At 31.5% G+C, this 22,809-nt stretch overlaps 1 protein-coding gene across 1 annotated transcript in view; it reads left to right on the forward strand.

The window, feature by feature from the left end:
* Positions 1–14,355: 14,355 nt before the first annotated feature.
* Positions 14,356–22,809, forward strand: part of LOC134721824 (E3 SUMO-protein ligase RanBP2-like) — a 59,328-nt gene continuing 50,874 nt past the window's right edge. The window contains exons 1-5 of the mRNA XM_063585065.1: positions 14,356–14,459; positions 20,341–20,408; positions 21,326–21,439; positions 21,928–21,971; positions 22,354–22,403. Coding sequence (XP_063441135.1) covers positions 14,400–14,459; positions 20,341–20,408; positions 21,326–21,439; positions 21,928–21,971; positions 22,354–22,403 — 336 coding nt within the window. The 5' untranslated portion in view covers positions 14,356–14,399. The remainder of the gene's footprint in view (positions 14,460–20,340; positions 20,409–21,325; positions 21,440–21,927; positions 21,972–22,353; positions 22,404–22,809) is intronic.

Below are 22,809 nucleotides of genomic sequence, written 5' to 3' on the forward strand. Positions count from 1 at the left end.
AGTGTGATAACATCTTTAAATATTAAAAAACCATCCTATTTTATTTTATTTTATAATTTTAGAAGGGCCAAGTGAGCTTTTCCCATCACTTGGCGTCCGGCGTCGTTGTTAACTTTTACAAAAATCTTCTCCTCTGAAACTACCTGGCCAAATTAAACCAAACTTGGCCACAATCATCATTGGGGTATCTAGTTTTAAAAATGTGTCCGATGACCAGGTTAACCAACCAAGATGGCCGCCATGGCTAAAAATAGAACATAGGGGTAAAATGCAGTTTTTGGCTTATAACTCAAAAACCAAAGCATTTAGAGCAAATCTGACATGAGTTAAATTGTTCATCAGGTCAAGATCTATCTGTCCTGAAGTTTTCAGATGAATTGGACAACCCGTTGTTGGGTTGCTGCCCCTGAATTGGTAATTTTATGGAAATTTTACTGTTTTGGTTTATTATCTTGAATATTATTATAGATAGAGATAAACTGTAAACAGCAATAATGTTCAGCAAAGTAAGATTTACAAAGAAGTCAACATGACCGAAATGGTCAGTTGACCCCTTTAGGAGTTATTGCCCTTTATAGTCAATCTTAGTAATCTTTGACAAAAAATCTTCTCTGAAACTACTGGGCCAAATAATTAAAACTTGGCTACAATCATTTTTTGAGTATTTAGTTTAAAGTAAAAAATGTGTCTGGTGACCCGGCCATCCAACCAATATGGCCACCACGGCTAAAAATAGAACATTGGGGTAAAATGCAGTTTTTGGCTTATAACTCAAAAACCAAAGCATTTAGAGCAAATTTGACTTGAATAACATTGTTTATCAGGTCAAATTCTATCTGCCCCTAAATTTTCAGATGAATTGGACAACCCGTTGTTAGGTTGCTGCCCCTGAATTGGTAATCTTAAGGAAATTTTGCTGTTTTTGGTTATTATCTTGAATACTATTATAGATAGAGATAACCTGTAAACAGCAATAATGTTCAGAAAAGTAATATTTACAAATAAGTTTACATGACTGAAATGGTCAATTGACCCCCTAAGGAGTTATTGTCCTTTATAGTCCATTTATAATTATTTTCATAAAATTTGTAAATTTTTACTAACATTTTCCACTGAAACTACTGGGCCAAGTTCATTATAGATAAAGATAATTGTAAGCAGCAAGAATGTTCAGTAAAGTAAGATGTACAAACACATCACCATCACCAAAACACAATTTTGTCATGAATCTATCTGCTTCTTTTGTTTAATATTCACATATATATACCAAGGTGAGCGACACAGGCTTTGTAGAGCCTCTAGTTTGTTTGTTGGGACATTGTTTATTTCTTTGGCATAACCGTGGTGCATCAATTTTCTGCATTTGATTCAACAAAAAAATCTAATGTGACATTCCAGAGTTATAGAACTTTTCTTATTTATAATAATTACTAGAACACACCCGCGAAATCGCGGGCATTAGAGATTGTGAGATTTTGTGTCTGGAGAACTTCAAAAAAGGTATCAAAATTTATAGGTACAATGTACTTAAAAACAGTTTAAGTCCTCTCCCTTGTTTCCAAAGCCCTTAAGGCCATGTGAGCTTTTCTCATCACTTGGCGTCCGTCGTTGTTAACTTTTACAAAAATCTCCTCCTCAGAAACCACTGGGCCAAATTTAACCAAACGTGGCCACAATAATCATTGGGTAACCTAGTTTGAAAAATATGTCTGATGGCCCGGCCAACCAAACAAGATGAACACCATTGCTAAAAATAGAACATAGGGGTAAAATATAGATTTTGGCTTATAACTCTGAAAACAAAGCATTTATAGCAATCTGACATGGGATAAAATTGTTTATTAAGTGGAGATCTATCAGCCCTGAAATTTTCCAATGAATTAGACAACACATTGTTGCCGCGATATAGCCTTTTTGTGCTGAAGCAACCAACAATCAATCAATGTTGGGTTGCTCCCCCATAATTGGTAATTTTAAGGAAATTTTGCCCAATTTTAGCTTGTCTGGCCTATAAAAGGCCAAGTGAGCTTTTCTCATCACTTGGCGTTGTCCGTCGTCGTTAACTAAACTTTTACAAAAATCTTCTCTTCTGAAACTTCTGGGCTAAATTAATCCAAACTTGGCAACAATCATCTGGGGGGAATTTAGTTTTAAAAATGTGTCCAGTGTCCTGACTATCCAACCAAGATGGCCACCATAGCTAAAAATAGAACAAAGGGGTAAAATGCAGTTTTTGGCTTATAACTCAAAAACCCAAGCATTAAGGGCAATTCTGACATGGGGTAAAATTCTATATCAGGTCAAGATCTATCTGCCCTGAAATTTTCAGATAAATAGGACATTCAGTTAGTGGGTAGCTGTTACTGAATTGTTTATTTTAAGAAATATTGCTGTTTTTGGTTATTATCTAGAATTTTATTATAGATAGAGATAAACTGTAGACAGCAATAATGTTCAGCAAAGCAAGATTTACAAATAAGTCAACATGACCGAAATGGTCAATTGACCCCCTAAGGAGTTATTGTCCTTTATAGTAAATTTTTAACAATTTTCATAAAATTTGTAAATTTTTACTTACATTTTCCACTGAAACCACTGGGCCAAGTTCATTATAGATAAAGATAATTGTAAGCAGCAAGAATGTCCAGTAAAGTAAGATGTACAAACACATAACCATCACCAAAACACAATATTGTCATGAATACATCTGCTTCCTTTGTTTAAAATTCACATAGACCAAGGTGAGCGACACAGGCTCTTTAGAGCCTCTAGTTAAGAATTGGGGAAAATATCAGGAGAGGAATAATTGAAAAAAAGAGATGTCTGATATACACCAGTGTGACAACAAACCAAATTCCATAGAAAAATTAAAAAATCCATCTTAACTCTATTAACTGTTCAATGTATTTATCCATTTATCTGGATTAAACAGTGTATCTTGTTAGCTCAACATTCCGTCGTCATTTCTGTGGTGTAAACTATTTAAAAAAACTTCTCTGAAACTACTGAATAAATTCCGCCCAAACTTAAGCTGAATTATCCTTAGGGTGTCTAGAATAAAGTTCGTGTTTTATTTTTGTTATTAAATTTCTGTAGAGAATTTTGTACAGTTTTGCGATTCCAATATAGGAGTTCTATAGACTTCTTATCCTTTTTGCACTTGCAACTCTTCCTTGCTTTCTTGGTACAATTCTTGACAAAATTACTGAACTAGTCCTAATTATGAAACTTTTAACAAATCTTGACTGACTAAAAACCATGAAGGCAACACTTACAGCCAACTAACACAAAAATGGCAATATTATTACAGATACTTCTAAGAAAGACAATATCTAAAATGAACAGTATTAATGAATCAGTCTAAACATTTGTAACTTTTGACACAATGCCAGATATAAGTCATGATCCATATCCCAAAAATCACCAAAATATCAATACTTGGCACCAGAAATCTTCTTACAACATTTTAAAGCCACCATACAAAGTCATATCCTTATATCCTATAAAGCAACTATGTGAAACACTAAATAAAAATGAGATTTTTTCCCCAACCATCATGCTACTATAGAACACTTAAACAGGATATGGAATTATTAGCCTACAAATCTTTCCACTAGTAATTTGAAATTTCATTTTCATTCAGCAACAATCAATTGCACAAAAATAAATCCATGAATAACACAAAACTGACATCATTAAAGACGAAAGCTTTGAATAACACCAAACTGACATCATTATGGACTAAATCCATTACTAACACCAAATTTACATCATTATATACAAAAGCTTTGAATAACACCAGATTGACATCATTATATACAAAAGCTTTGAATAACACCAAACTGACATCATTATATACAAAAGCTTTAAATAACACCAAACTGACATCATTATGGACTAAATCTATGAAAAACACCAAACTGACATCATTATGGACTAAATCTATTAATAACACCAAATTGACATCATAATATACAAAAGCTTTGAATAACACCAAACTGACATCATTATCGACTAAATCTATGAAAAATACCACACTGACATCATTATGGACTAAATCCACGAATAACACCAAACTGACATCATTATGGACAAAATCAACGAATAACACCAAACTAAAATCATTATGGAATAAATCTCTGAATAACACCAAACTGTCATCATTGTAGACCAAATCCACGATTAACACCAAACTGACATCATTATGGACTAGATCTATGAAGAACACCAAACTGACATCATTATGGACTAAATCTATGAAGAACACCAAACTGACATCATTATGGACTAAATCTATGAAAAACACCAAACTGACATCATTATGGACTAAATCTATGAAAAACACCGAACTGACATCAGTATGGACTAAATCTATGAAAAACACCAAACTGACATCAGTATGGACTAAATCCACGAATAACACCAAACTGACATCATTATGGACTAAATCCACGAATAACACCAAACTGGCATCATTATGGACTAAATCTATGAATAACACTAACTGACATCATTATAGAAAAAAACTTTGAATAACACCAAATTAAACTGACAACATTATGGACTAAATCTATGAATAAGACCAAACTGACATCATTATGGACTAAATCAATGAATAACACTAACTGACATCATTATGGACTAAATCTATAAATAACACCAAATTGACATCATTATAGACAAAAGCTTTGAATAACACATAATTAAACTAACAAAATTATGGACTAAATCTATGAATAAGACAAAACTGACATCATTATGGACTAAATCAATGAATAACACCAAACTGACATCATTATTGACTAAATCTATGAATAACACCAAACTGACATCAGTATGGACTAAATCCACGAATAACACAAAACTGACATCATTATGGACTAAATCTATGAATAACATCAAACTGACATCAGTATGGACTAAATCCACGAATAACACAAAACTGACATCATTATGGACTAAATCTATGAATAACAGCAAACTGACATCATTATGGACTAAATCTATGAATAACATCAAACTGACATCATTATGGACTAAATCTATGAATAACACCAAACTGACATCATTATGGATTAAATCTATGAATAACACCAAACTGACATCATTATGGACTAAATCCACGAATAACACCAAACTGGCATCATTATGGACTAGATCTATGAATAACACCAAACTGACATCATTATAGACAAAAGCTTTGAATAACACCAAATTGACAAAAGCTTTGAATAACACCAAATTAAACTGACAACATTATGGACTAAATCTATAAATAAGACCAAACTGACATCATTATGGACTAAATCAATGAATAACACTAACTGACATCATTATGGACTAAATCTATAAATAACACCAAATTGACATTATTATAGACAAAAGCTTTGAATAACACATAATTAAACTAACAACATTATGGACTAAATCTATGAATAAGACCAAACTGACATCATTATGGACTAAATCAATGAATAACACCAAACTGAAATCATTATGGAATTAATGAATAACACCAAACTGACATCATTATGGATTAAATATATGAAAAACACCAAACTGACATCATTATCGACTAAATCTATGAATAACACCAAAACTGACATCATTATGGACTAAACACTCCAATAACACCAAAACTGACATCATTATGGACTAATTCTATGAATAACACCAAACTACTAGATCTATGAATAACACTAAACTGACATCATTATGAACTAAATCTATGAATAACACAATACTGGCATCATTATGGACTAACTCTATGAATAACACCAAACTGACATCATTATGGACTAACTCTATGAATAACACCAAACTGGCATCATTATGAACTAAATCTATGAATAACACAAAACTGACATCATTATGGACTAAATCTATGAATAACACAAAACTGGCATCATTATTGACTAAATCTATGAATAACACCATACTGGCATCATTATGAACTAGATCTATGAATAACACTTACTGACATCATTATTGACTAAATCTATAAATAACACCAAATTGACATCATTATAGACAAAAGCTTTGAATAACACATAATTAAACTAACAACATTATGGACTAAATCTATCAATAACATCAAACTGACATCATTATGGACTAAATCAATGAAAAACACCAAACTGAAATCATTATGGAATTAATGAATAACACCAAACTGACATCATTATGAATCAAATATATGAATAACACCAAACTGACATCATTATCGACTAAATCTATGTATAACACCAAACTGGCATCATTATGGACTACATCCACGAAAAACACCAAACTGACAATATCATGGACTAATTCTATGAATAAAACCAAACTGGCATAATAATAGACTAGATCTATGAATAACACCAAACTGACATCATTATGAACTAAATCTATGAATAACACTAACTGACATCATTATAGAAAAAAACTTTGACATCATTATGGACTAAATCAATGAAAAACACCAAACTGAAATCATTATGGAATTAATGAATAACACCAAACTGACATCATTATGAATCAAATATATGAATAACACCAAACTGACATCATTATCGACTAAATCTATGTATAACACCAAACTGGCATCATGATGGACTACATCCACGAAAAACACCAAACTGACAATATCATGGACTAATTCTATGAATAAAACCAAACTGGCATAATAATAGACTAGATCTATGAATAACACCAAACTGACATCATTATGAACTAAATCTATGAATAACACAAAACTGACATCATTATGGACTAAATCTATGAATAACACAAAACTGGCATCATTATTGACTAAATCTATGAATAACACCAAACTGGCATCATTATGAACTAGATCTATGAATAACACCAATCTGGCATCATTATGAACTAAATCTATGAATAACACCAAACTGACATCATTATGGATTAAATCTATGAATAACATCAAACTGACATCATTATGGACTACATCCACGAATAACACCAAACTGGCATCATTATGAACTAGATCTATCAATAACACCAAACTGACATCATTATGGACTAAATCTATGAATAACATCAAACTGACATCATTATGGATTAAATCTATGAATTACACCAAACTGACATCATTATGGACTACATCCACGAATAACACCAAACTGGCATCATTATGGACTAGATCTATGCATAACACCAAACTGACATAAATATGGACTAAATCTATGAATATTACCAAACTGACATAAATATGGACTAAATCTATGAATATTACAAAACTGACATAAATATGGACTAAATCTATGAATAACACCAAACTGGTATAATTATGAACTAAATCTATAAATAACACCAAACTGACAGCATTATGGACTAAATCTATGAATAACACCAAACTGAAATCATTATGGACTAAATCCACGTATAACACCAAACTGACTAAATCTATGAATAACACCAAAACTGACATCATTATGGACTAAACACTCCAATAACACCAAAAACTGACATCATTATGGACTAAATACTCCAATAACACCAAACTGACATCATTATGGACTAATTCTATGAATAACACCAAACTGGCATAATAATAGACTAGATCTATGAATAACACCAAACTGACATCATTATGAACTAAATCTATGAATAACACAAAACTGGCATCATTATGGACTAAATCTATGAATAACACCAAACTGGCATCATTATTGACTAAATCTATGAATAACACCAAACTGGCATCATTATGGACTAAATCTATGAATAACACAAAACTGGCATCATTATGGACTAAATCTATGAATAACACCAAACTGGCATCATTATGAACTAGATCTATGAATAACACTAACTGACATCATTATGGACTAAATCTATAAATAACACCAAATTGACATCATTATAGACGAAAGCTTTGAATAACACATAATTAAACTAACAACATTATGGACTAAATCTATGAATAAGACCAAACTGACATCATTATGGACTAAATCAATGAAAAACACCAAACTGAAATCATTATGGAATTAATGAATAACACCAAACTGACATCATTATGGATCAAATATATGAATAACACCAAACTGACATCATTATCGACTAAATCTATGAATAACACCAAACTGGCATCATTATGGACTACATCCACGAAAAACACCAAACTGACAAAATCATGGACTAATTCTATAAATAACACCAAACTGGCATAATAATAGACTAGATCTATGAATAACACCAAACTGACATCATTATGAACTAAATCTATGAATAACACAAAACTGACATCATTATGGACTAAATCTATGAATAGCACAAAACTGGCATCATTATGGACTAAATCTATGAATAACACCAAACTGGCATCATTATGAACTAGATCTATGAATAACACCAATCTGGCATCATTATGAACTAAATCTATGAATAACACCAAACTGACATCATTATGGATTAAATCTATGAATAACATCAAACTGACATCATTATGGACTAAATCTATGAATAACACCAAACTGACATCATTATGGATTAAATCTATGAATAACATCAAACTGACATCATTATGGACTAAATCTATGAATAACACCAAACTGACATCATTATGGATTAAATCTATGAATAACACCAAACTGACATTATTATGGACTAAATCCACGAATAACACCAAACTGGCATCATTATGGACTAGATCTATGAATAACACCAAACTGACATCAGTATGGACTAAATCTACGAATAACACCAAACTGACAATATTATGGACTAAATCTATGAATAACACCAAAACTGGCATCATTATGGACTAGATCTATGCATAACACCAAACTGACATCATTATGAACTAAATCTATGAAGAACACCAAAACTGGCATCTTTATGGACTAGATCTATGCATAACACCAAACTGACATCATTATGGACTAAATACTCCAATAACACCAAACTGACATAAATATGGACTAAATCTATGAATATTACCAAACTGACATAAATATGGACTAAATCTATGAATAACACCAAACTGGTATAATTATGAACTAAATCTATGAATAACACCAAACTGACAGCATTATGGACTAAATCTATGAATAACACCAAACTAATATCATTATGGACTAAATCCACGAATAACACCAAACTGACAAAATCTATGAATAACACCAAAACTGACATCATTATGGACTAAATACTCCAATAACACCAAAACTGACATCATTATGGACTAAATACTCCAATAACACCAAACTGACATCATTATGGACTAAATCCACGAATTACACCAAACTGACATAATTATGAACTAGATACTCAAATAACACCAAACTGACATCATTATGGAATAGATCTATGAATAACACCAAACTGACATCATTATGAACTAAATCTATGAATAACACAAAACTGGCATCATTATGAATAAATCTATGAATAACACAAAACTGGCATCATTATGGACTAGATCTATGAATAACACCAAACTGGCATCATTATGAACTAGATCTATGAATAACACCAATCTGGCATCATTATGAACTAAATCTATGAATAACACCAAAACTGACATCATTATGGACTAAATACTCCAATTACACCAAAACTGACATCATTATGGACTAAATACTCCAATAACACCAAACTGACATCATTATGGACTAAATGCACGAATAACACCAAACTGACATAATTATGAACTAGATACTCAAATAACACCAAACTGACATCATTATGGACTAAATACTCCAATAACACCAAACTGACATCATTATGGACTAAATCAATGAAAAACACCAAACTTACATCATTATGGACTTAATCCACGAATTACACCAAAACTGACATCATTATGGACTACATCTATGAATATCACCAAACTGACATCATTATGGAGTTAATCAATGGATAACACCAAACTGGAATCATTATGGACTAGATCTATGAATAACACCAAACTGACATCAGTATGGACTAAATCTACGAATAACACCAAACTGACAATATAATGGACTAAATCTATGAATAATACCAAAACTGGCATCATTATGAACTAGATCTATGCAAAACACCAAACTGACATCATTATGAACTAAATCTATGAATAACACCAAAACTTGCATCATTATGGACTAGATCTATGCATAACACCAAACTGACATCATTATGGACTAAATACTCCAATAACACCAAACTGACATAAATATGGACTAAATCTATGAATATTACCAAACTGACATAAATATGGACTAAATATATGAATAACACCAAACTGGTATAATTATGAACTAAATCTACGAATAACACCAAACTGACAGCATTATGGACTAAATCTATGAATAACACCAAACTGACATCATTATGGACTAAATCCACGAATAACACCAAACTGACTAAATCTATGAATAACACCAAAACTGACATCATTATGGACTAAACACTCCAATAACACCAAAACTGACATCATTATGGACTAAATACTCCAATAACACCAAACTGACATCATTATGGACTAAATCCACGAATAACACCAAACTGACATAACTATGAACTAGATACTCAAATAACACCAAACTGACATCATTATTGACTAGATCTATGAATAACACCAAACTGACATCATTATGAACTAAATCTATAAATAACACAAAACTGGCATCATTATGGACTAAATCTATGAATAACACAAAACTGGCATCATTATGGACTAGATCTATGAATAACACCAAACTGGCATCATTATGAACTAGATCTATGAATAACACCAATCTGGCATCATTATGAACTAAATCTATGAATAACACCAAAACTGACATCATTATGGACTAAATACTCCAATTACACCAAAACTGACATCATTATGGACTAAATACTCCAATAACACCAAACTGACATCATTATGGACTAAATGCACGAATAACACCAAACTGACATAATTATGAACTAGATACTCAAATAACACCAAACTGACATCATTATGGACTAAATACTCCAATAACACCAAACTGACATCATTATGGACTAAATCAATGAAAAACACCAAACTTACATCATTATGGACTTAATCCACGAATTACACCAAAACTGACATCATTATGGACTACATCTATGAATATCACCAAACTGACATCATTATGGAGTTAATCAATGGATAACACCAAACTGGAATCATTATGGACTAGATCTATGAATAACACCAAACTGACATCAGTATGGACTAAATCTACGAATAACACCAAACTGACAATATAATGGACTAAATCTATGAATAATACCAAAACTGGCATCATTATGAACTAGATCTATGCAAAACACCAAACTGACATCATTATGAACTAAATCTATGAATAACACCAAAACTTGCATCATTATGGACTAGATCTATGCATAACACCAAACTGACATCATTATGGACTAAATACTCCAATAACACCAAACTGACATAAATATGGACTAAATCTATGAATATTACCAAACTGACATAAATATGGACTAAATATATGAATAACACCAAACTGGTATAATTATGAACTAAATCTACGAATAACACCAAACTGACAGCATTATGGACTAAATCTATGAATAACACCAAACTGACATCATTATGGACTAAATCCACGAATAACACCAAACTGACTAAATCTATGAATAACACCAAAACTGACATCATTATGGACTAAACACTCCAATAACACCAAAACTGACATCATTATGGACTAAATACTCCAATAACACCAAACTGACATCATTATGGACTAAATCCACGAATAACACCAAACTGACATAACTATGAACTAGATACTCAAATAACACCAAACTGACATCATTATTGACTAGATCTATGAATAACACCAAACTGACATCATTATGAACTAAATCTATAAATAACACAAAACTGGCATCATTATGGACTAAATCTATGAATAACACCAAACTGGCATCATTATGGACTAAATCTATGAATAACACCAAACTGGCATCATTATGGACTAAATCTATGAATTACACAAAACTGGCATCATTATGGACTAAATCTATGAATAACACCAAACTGGCATCATTATGAACCAGATCTATGAATAACATTAATCTGGCATCATTATGAACTAAATCTATGAATAACACCAAACTGACATCTTTATGGATTAAATCTATGAATAACATCAAACTGACATCATTATGGACTAGATCTATGCATAACACCAAACTGACATCATTATGAACTAAATCTATGATGAACACCAAACTGACATCATTATAGACTAAATCCACGAATAACACCAAACTGACATAACTATGAACTAGATACTCAAATAACACCAAACTGACATCATTATTGACTAGATCTATGAATAACACCAAACTGACATCATTATGAACTAAATCTATAAATAACACAAAACTGGCATCATTATGGACTAAATCTATGAATAACACCAAACTGACATCATTATTGACTAAATCTATGAATAACACCAAACTGGCATCATTATGGACTAAATCTATGAATAACACCAAACTGGCATCATTATGGACTAAATCTATGAATTACACAAAACTGGCATCATTATGGACTAAATCTATGAATAACACCAAACTGGCATCATTATGAACCAGATCTATGAATAACATTAATCTGGCATCATTATGAACTAAATCTATGAATAACACCAAACTGACATCTTTATGGATTAAATCTATGAATAACATCAAACTGACATCATTATGGACTAGATCTATGCATAACACCAAACTGACATCATTATGAACTAAATCTATGATGAACACCAAACTGACATCATTATAGACTAAATCCACGAATAACACAAAACTGACAATATTATGAACTAAATCTATGAAAAACACCAAACTGGCATCATTGTGCACTAGATCTATGAATAACACCAAACTGGCATCATTATGGACTAAATCCACGAATAACACCAAACTGGCATCATTATGGACTAGATCTATGAATAACACCAAACTGGCATCAGTGTGTACTAGATCTATGAATAACACCAAACTGGCATCATTATGGACTAAATCTATGAAAAACACCAAACTGACATCATTATGGACTAAATCCACGAATAACACCAAACTGAAATCATTATGGACAGAACATATTTTAATCGCCATGCACCAAAAATTACCGTTGACGTCATATATAACAAGAATGTTTATCGTTATTCGTCATGAAGGTACCCCCATTACCACCCTCATGTAAGCTTTTTAAACATTACTGTTAATGGAATCTCAAAAGATTTGTTTGGATGTGGTCGAATGTCCATTTGGTATCTTTTGCCGCTCTTTTTAATCAGGCCACTTGTTGACCAGGCTGGAAGATGGCAGCTGCTGCAGAAGGGTAAATTTTATAGTGAAAAATAATATCGTTACATTTTGTTGAAAAAACGTTCCAGAAGTTGGAAAAATACTATATTTTTAAAGAAGATTAATACCGAAAAATAGATGGCAGTGACTGGTTTGTCAACACCGGCTATATATAAAAATTTGCTATTTTGACGGTTATGATTAAAATATCTTTATCCAAGCAAGCACAATAGCCTATTTCTATATAAATTGCTCTTTTATCGGCACCAGCAATATGGTGAATTTGTTGCCGGCGCAGTAAAAATAGAAAATATGCAACTAGCATTAGATAAGCAGAAGCCAAGTTAAAAACTATGTTGTTAACACAGTATATGCAATTCAAAAGCAAGTTTGATTAAAACATTTTTCATTTTGGAAGCTATGTGGTTGACTTTGTTATAATATTGCATAATGTTTTTCTCAATTTTATGATGCAATATGAGATTTTTTACCTTTTTTTATAACATAAATGAAAAAATATGAGATTTTATTCTTATGCATACGTAAAGCATTCGACTGAATGATTTTAGAAATGATTTAAACTAAACATGTTTAGATATGATTTCATTGCAACAAACGGATGCTCAATATTTTGTTTCTTGCCTATAAATTCTTAATAGTTATTTACACTTTGACTGATAAACGCTATTAAAAGATTAGATATAACTCAAATATTGTTCGCTGTTTTCTTATTAAACTAATAGTTTACCCGTAACTATTTTGATTCTGTTATATCTATATATGCTATTTCGTCGTTTTAAATAAATATATTTAATCAGAGCCGCCAAAATGGTCGTAAATATAGCCACAGTGCCTAACATGAAAATAGAAAAATAATCATTGTAGAGTTTAAAAACCGCGGGAATTTTATCGAGTGTACTTTGGTTTATGGGAATTGATAAAGAAAATATCCGATACTATACGAAGTAAGCGGCAAACTTAAAAATATAACACCGAATTTGATTGGCCCGATTGAGGTGGTAGTTGTAAAATATAATCTTATTGGTTCATATTTTAAAGTTTTTTGTAATCCGCCGGCATGAACGAAAGTTAATGAATGAAAAATGTCAAGACGCAATAGAAAAGACGTCGATAGATATGTATCTCATATTCCTGAAAAAGAGGTAATACTTCAGAATGTTCAATCACAAAAATAATTTCTCTGGACGAAGTTTAAAGTAATATTTGAAAGTGAAAGTCGCTATCTGAGAAAAAAAAGGGGGAGAAATAGGACAATGTGTTCTGTACATTTGTCAATAATGATATCAAGGAAGAAGTAAATAAATACAGATTGAAATATTGTGTTGTGTTTATGTTATATGGAAGTCAATTCTCCATTATTTATAACACAAGAACACTCCCGTTGATAATAACATTAAATCAGGTTGGAACCAGTTGCACAAATGGGTTAACTTGAAATGTTCTGAATGCTATGTAAATAATAACACTTTCTGTGTTGTCCGACATTGCGTTAGTTTTCGCGGGACCTCATACATTCAAAATTTGAATTTGGTTCCTTACCTGGAAGAAGAAGAAGAATAGTCCAAATAATTATGTTGTCTTAATATTTCTTTTCTTTGACGCTTTACATCAACATCTTAACGTCGAACTCATATTTTCAGAGGGGTAACACAAATGACAGAATATCACCGTTATTATCCGAATAACACTGTTGTCTGCTCTTTGGTCAGGTTGTTAGATCTTTGAGGAAGCAGGACAAATCGCCCCACACCAAATCGCCCACTTTTTCGCAAACTCGCCCCACTATTAAAAAAATTAAAAAATCACCCCAACCTGGTTAACCAACTCGCCTCACTAGTGAAAAGAGTTAAATCCAGTTCATGTTTCCCCTGTCAACTTGCCCCACTTATTGAAAAAAGGAAAAATCTACTTCTATATACAATTTTCAGGCCTACCTACTACAACAATGGGATTGCATCTTTTTTATAAGTGGGTTTTCTATTTGTCATGAGTGGGGCGACTTGACACACAGTATCTCAGTGGGATTTTTGTTTGAAAATTGACAATAATACATTAATCAATTTATACATGTAAAGTACAGGTAGGGACTTATTTTTATGGATGTCTTAATCCGTCTAGTCGGATATGAATAATCCGACATTTTTATGGTAGGTAGTATGGTCATTAATCAACAAATCCAGGTGTGATTGGCAATATATTTGTCCTTTCATCTTAATCCGTGCTGCTAGAATTACGGTTCACTGATTTCAGAATCAGGTTACCTGTAATTTTAACCTCTCAGTCACTTTATTGATTACATCGTTTTTGACATAAAATATTTTTACAGGTGAAGTACTGGAGAAAAATTTGTTTTAATAAAAAATAGCCTATTTTTTTAATTATGGTTTTTATATTTCAACTGCTATTTATTTTCTAATTTGTTCCTCAAAATTATTTTTGTTCTATGTTCATTGTTGTTTTTTTTTTTTTTTTTTTGTGTATCTCTTTCTTATTTGTTTGAATAAAATTTCAAACATAAATATTTTTACATGTATTCTATTTCTGGAAGCTTACAGTTATTTTTGTTTTACTCGTAAATTCATTAGCAGAATGCTGTCTCCAGGGTTAGTTTGACGCGGCCACATGCAAAATATTTCTATAATATGTATTTAATATTCAGTCTGTGTTGGGTCAGTTCCGAGATAAAAAAAATAATTACAGTGAGCAATACATGTATATTATTTAGTAGCTTGCTGATTCTTTGTAGTTTTTACTTTTTACTGTAAACAATTTATTGTCCGAAACTTCAAAGTTGGAGATGTATCAATAAAATAGAACGCAAATAATAACACTACTCACTAGAAGAAGATATTGATTCTTCCCGGACATAAGTTTATTTTAAGATTTCCGTGTTTGTTCATTATGCTAAATTTATATAATTGATCTGCATTTGGGGGTATGGGGTAAATAGGGTCCGGATCTCGAAATCCCAGGCTTAAAAATAGGAAGTCCCAAGGTCGAGAAAAAAAGAATTCCCAGATCCCGAAAGTGTTAATCCTGAAATCCCGAACTTAAATTAATTGCGTAATATTAATTTACGCACAATCCATGTAAAAAAGGAAACTTGTATGTTATATATTTTTAACAGCAATTTGTTAAGAAAAATTTGCCGTGAAAAGATAATTCCATGATACACATTTTAGTGATCAACAGCGTGTGCACATGGTTGAACTTTAACTTGACTCCACTCACAATATTATTGAATGCTACTAATAAAAGATGTTAAAGATCGGCTTTGTCCACTGCACGAGATTTTTATATGGCGGGAAATGTCGTAACAGTCGTAAACTCAGGTGACCTTACTGAACGACCGTGGGAAAATCCATTCATGATTAAATTTGATGTGAAATGATTGACAGTATACTGCGTTAGTTTTGAGGCTCTTGATCGTTTGACCAGAATAGAAATTTAATTGATTTACATACTGTACATGTAAAATCAAAACAAGATTTAGTCTTCTTTAACTATTTTTTGTTTTATTTTTATCAGTCATTTCCCAGATTCCCATTTAAATATTCTTCTTTGGAGAACTCCTTTAAACTTCGGAAATAATACAACATCGATTTAAAAATTCTTACGGACTGCGCGAGCTATAGAATGACTAGAAGTACGACGAAAAAGTAAAGACAGCTGATCATGAATAGTACGATTAGCCTTCAACCCCATTGGGGTATAAATGTGCATTTGTTCAATAACTATATAAGGTTAAATTTTGATTTTCGTGTATCGATTCGTAAAATATATTTATAATAAAAACACCGGCGATTTTCTTAAAAGAGTCGATTGAGACATGAAAATAGAAAGGCAATATCTCGAATGTCAACAATTTTTCGTTAAATAGAAAAATAGGAATTGAAATATGATCACTGCGTTATAAATATTGTATTTAAAGAAACCAATTGTTTGACTTTCAAAGAGATTAACGGGAAATATGTCAAAATAGAAAGCACGAGTGATCTGTCTGATCAAAATGTTTTACTTGCGAGAAATGATTGACAGGTGTGAATTGATGTAGAGGCATCGACGGGGAAAGTTGTATCAAAAGGATAATAACTTTATTCACAATGCCTATACATACATGACATATTTTATAAATACTTCATGCATTGAATGTAAAAAATCTATAAACCATAGAAAACTATATAAGCAACGATCATTTGTTCTACAAAGATTCCCACTTAAACATAAAACAATATCACATGACAGTCCCATGATTTGAAAAGCACAAAAAGGGGAAGCATGGAGCATGCGGTTACATACTTTCATTGACCAAAGTGGATATTGGACTGATTATCATTAGGCCGAGAAAAAAAAGATCCGTGTTTCCACTAACCCGACCGACCCTGTTTTTAAGCCCTGACCCTAACTTTTTTATTGGATCTAACAAAAACAAAAAATAATTATCAACCGACCCTGTTTTTGACACAGGCTTCTGATAGATGACATTATATTTTTTTTCTCTTGCTTCCTCTTGCATAGAAAGCCAGTAAAACATTTTATTAATGTCAAAAGGTATTCCAAATAGGTTAAAATCCAAGAAATTTGCACAGCAGGTGGTTCAAAAACATTGCAAATAGCACACTTCCGGTTTTTGAAACTAATTACGAATCCAGATTTGGAAAAAACATGATAATTTTCCGGATTTCATTTACGGTGTCAAAAATAATAAAAAAATTCCGACCTACAGGTACTGACCCTATTTTTCAAAATGATGTTACTGGAAACACATCTTTTTTTTTTAGGCTTTAGGGAACCTGGGTAGAATGTTTTTGACCGTTATTACATGTAAAATGGTGGAAATAACATGGTGTTTAATAATACAAGCAATAATAACATTTCTAGGCAGAGTTTTAGGATTTTTGTTGTGGTCAGATGACCTTCACCATCATGCAGTGTTTCAGCTAGCATGAAATGGAGGGGCGCCGCGCCCCGCCCCCGAAATTTTGCGCCCCTCTGCCTTTTTTAAGCGCCCCTCTGTGCCCTTTTGAAAAAAACTTTAAAAAACGATCTTTTTTCCTCATATCGTCGCCATTTTGTTGAGTTCTTTATACACACACTTCATTAAGACAACATTGTTGACACTTCTTACCTGTATATAATCACCTATATGATTAGGGTCAATTACTTTATCAGGTGAAATTTACGACCCTGTCTAATCCCTTTGCCCTGAAGCAACAAACATCCAAGTAAAATGAATTGATTTTTTAACACCTGACGATGCAAAATAGAATTTATAAAATAAATGTGAACGATGTTCATTTCTATTGTATTTGTTATTTATAAAATAACGTTCATTAAAAAAGAATCATTCTAATAGTAAATTGTAAATCGTCAACACGCAAAATGCCGACGAAAAAAAGAAAAATTGACCAACTCGAAAATGACAAGAAGAAAATATCGAAGACTTGCCAGTCTATTACCTCTTTTTACAAGAATAATGACCATCAAAAGTAAAAAAATAATTTAATTCTTTACTTTTATGAAAAATTTAGAAGAAGACAGGTTTCTATCAGATATCGCAACTGTTCTTCTATTGTAATTTCTGCCGATTACGGAGCACTCGAAAGTCCGATTTTTATAATTTTTCTTGGAATTGAAATCTGTTTTGACTAACTTTTATATTGATATTATTAAATACGCTCAACAGGAAATATACGGAAATACGCTCAACAGGAAATATACGGAGATGCTTTTTGATAATAAACTTTCAAAGTTGAATTAATTTATTATTGTGCCGATTACGGAGCTCTTGAAAGTCCGATTTTTGTATCAATTTTCTTATTGAAATCCGTTTTGATAAACTTATTGATATTATTAGATACGCTCAACATGAACTATACTGAGATGTTTGTTGAATTGATAATAAACTTTCAAAGTTGAATTAACAAACTTAGTTGTTGAATTAATCTATTTCTCAAGATCGAAATATTAAAAGACAATTGTCTCATTGGCACTCTTATTTAAATTCACAACCAAACCTACACAATTTTCAATGTAAAGTTTACCCCACTCTCCCTATCTTCTTTCAGTAATGATGGAAATGAGACCCCTGAAATTGTAATTGAGACAGCCAAAACTCCTATACAACCACAAATACAAGCGTATAAAGCAACTCAAGAAAATCCTAACCCTAGCTCTTGTGTCATCAGCAGAACTTACAGATCGTTCCTTACCTAGTCTGCTAGAGCTATTTCATTCACCTTGTCATAAGGATAAAAACTTATTATCTATGTACCCTCTTGTTGCAAAACTAGTCAGTGTTGCAATAATACAACCTCTCAGTACAGCAGAGGTGGAGAGAATATTCTCTCAGGTCAAACTGATAAACACAGACATTAACAAAAATATTAACTGTAAAATTAAACTGTGATGAAACTAAATTTGAAAAAATTCTTGATCAATGTATGACAACCTTCTTCAAAAAGAAAAACAGAAGACTTGTCAATGTTGTATAATATTTATTTGCATTTGAACTCTTCTTTGAAAAAATCTGTAGTTCTGAAAGAGAAATGAATATACATGTAGTAATGACTATTAGTGCTCTCAGTTTGATTTTAACTTATATGTTCTAAATAAATGTTTTTTAAACTTGTATTGATAGTATAGAGTATTTAACTTAACTACATGCTTGCTAAAAATATGTCATTATGCGGTAATATAAAGTATTTGATTTTTTTCAGTGAGAACGCGCTAAAGTGCCCTTTTTTAAAAACGCGCCCCTCTATTTTCAAATCCTAGCTGGAACACTGTCATGTTATGAACAGTAAATGTTGATGACGTCACAGCTTTTGTTTAGAAATATAAAACCAAAAACTAAATCAGTGCGTCATTTCTGGTCTGCGTCAAAACAGGTACATTTTGTACCAAGACGATATTTTTAATCCTCAAAATCTTGATCAGACTGTTTTCACTGTATTATAAAAGATATAACATTTAATTTGTATTGTCAGATTTGTATACAATGTACCATTCATTTTCTTTCAGAAAACGTCCCGAGGATACCAGATATCTGTGTTATACAATGAAGCTGGTGACTATGTAACTGCTAAAAGGTATTGACTTCATATCATGTCCATGATGACATGTTCATATGTATATCTACTTTTTTTTTTAATGTTTTACAGCTGATTTCAGTGAGTGTGTAGGCAACGGTAATATATTTGGTCAGCTTGCTTGCTAGCTAGGTAATGTTAGATCCCCTCCTTTCAGAGTAGACTAGTCAGGCAGATAAAAAATATATCTGTCTGTAGGACAAGGCTATTTTGATAGGAGGGTAGTATACCTTACCTAATAATGACTTCACACTCAATGAAATCAGCTGTAATGAAACATGTTTTGATTCTGTGCATAGGTAATCCTATAGATAAAGTTAACAATTACCCTGTGTCACAGAAATTTATGTCCATATATAAATTAGGAAAACATTGAGATCTCAGGAGGCTTAGATATGGTGAATAATTGGTTTTGGATAAGAGAAGCTGATCTGAAATGACACTAGAGTTGAAATGAAAATTTAAAACTTGACATTTTTGCTTCAACAAAAAAATTGAAGCTGCATATTCATGATATTGATGAACTCCATAATGAAAACTGACAAATGAGCAAAATAAGTGAAATATTTGTAAGTCAGCATTTAATTTAAATTATATGGTAAACACACTTTAAGCAAGTAATTTTTAAAATGTTCTTTTCCTTTGAAATGTTAAAAATACTTTTGTAAACTCGGTCAAATTAATCTTCTGGAGTTCATCACTTTATTTGTCATGATAGCTGAAATCATAAGCAATTTGTTAGTTTGTGAAAAGAATTTTGAATCTTGTCTTTCTTATTTCTTAAAGATGAATAATAAATTTAACTGAAAAGGTTTATTTGTAATTTTTTGAATACATTGATTTATTTTATTTTTGACTTGTTTATTCCTGTACATTATAAAGATTGTCTTTGATTGCATTTGATTCTGGATTTTTAGGTACCTAGCATCTTACATCAGTACCAGAGAGAATGTACCTCAGGCTCATAAGTTGATGGGACAGATTTTAGAATCCAGCAAAAACAAAGAAGATGCTATTGAAAGTTACAAGAGGTATGTATTCACTTAATTACGCAATGTAAATACAAATTTGTTTGTACAAAATTGCTCTTTCAAAATTTCCATTTGGGAGCCTCCATGGGGGAAGTCCCCTGCAAATAGTGACAGTTGGCTGGTATGATAGGGACATTGTGTACAAATTTTTGACATACATTTTTTCACTGAAGCAAAGTTAGAAACCAGTAAAACATTCAGCTGTTAAGACAAAACCTTGCAATTCATGATGCTAAATAATTTGTAATTTACATGCAACTTGATGATCTAAAACAGTTAATAGATATGGTTTGAATTGGGTTTATATTTGTCATGTAGAATGAAATAGTAAGGATGTTGTGCAATAGAATTTTTACCAGCATGTTTTTTTTCTACAAAAGGATAAAAGTACCATTCAGATTGCAAACTAGATAAGATTAACTAACTTTAAGTTGTAGAAATTTTCAACATTCACATTATTATCAAAGTTTTCTTTTTTTCATTTTCAGGTCATTCCAACTAGATAGTAAGCAAAAAGATTTACTTCTGAAAAGTAAGTATAAAATGTTTATATGAATTGAAATTTGATGGTTTGTGATGGTAAAGGATAAAATTTGTCAGATATTTTGTTTCAGCTTTTCATACTAATAGGGTTGTATTTTGTTAGAAAAAAATCAATAAGCTATTTTGATTTAATATAGAATACATATTTGTTTGAACACATTAAATTTGTCTCTGTTTATGCATGATATGATAAAATCTTGATTGGTGGAATTGTGTTGTCTGCCACAATTCTGAATAAATACATATATTTTGTATATTGGAGGAAACACATCTTCAATGGATGAAATGGATCTCAGATTTGTGTTGATTTAAGTTAACAATTGCATATATATACAAATCTGTACATGTACGATAATGATGTTATTTTACAGTTTGTGAACTGTATGGAAGTTTAAAGAATATTGACCCTGAAAGAGCTAAAGTGAGTAATAAAATTACATAGATATAGGAAGATGTGGTGTGAGTGCCAATGAGACAACTCTCCATCCAAATAACAATTTAAAAAAAGTAAACCATTATAGGTCAAAGTACGGCCTTCAACACGGAACTGTTTAAAATACTTGTCTAAAATACCCTGAAAGGACAAATGTAAAACTATTCAAACAAGAAAACTTGTGACCTGATTTATGTACAAAACAATACTAAACAAAATCAAATATGATTAACAACAACAAATGACAACCACTTATTATATGCTCCTAACTTGGAACTCACAAAATGTGGAAGAATTTAACATGTTTGTGGGAACTAAGTCCTCTCCTTAATCAAGGACAGTATTGCAACAGCATATAAACAGAAAAATAAACTACAAAACAAATGTAATAAAT

Source organism: Mytilus trossulus, chromosome 6 (genome assembly GCF_036588685.1).
Source record: "Mytilus trossulus isolate FHL-02 chromosome 6, PNRI_Mtr1.1.1.hap1, whole genome shotgun sequence".
In the NCBI taxonomy this organism is placed as follows: Eukaryota; Metazoa; Mollusca; class Bivalvia; order Mytilida; family Mytilidae; genus Mytilus; species Mytilus trossulus.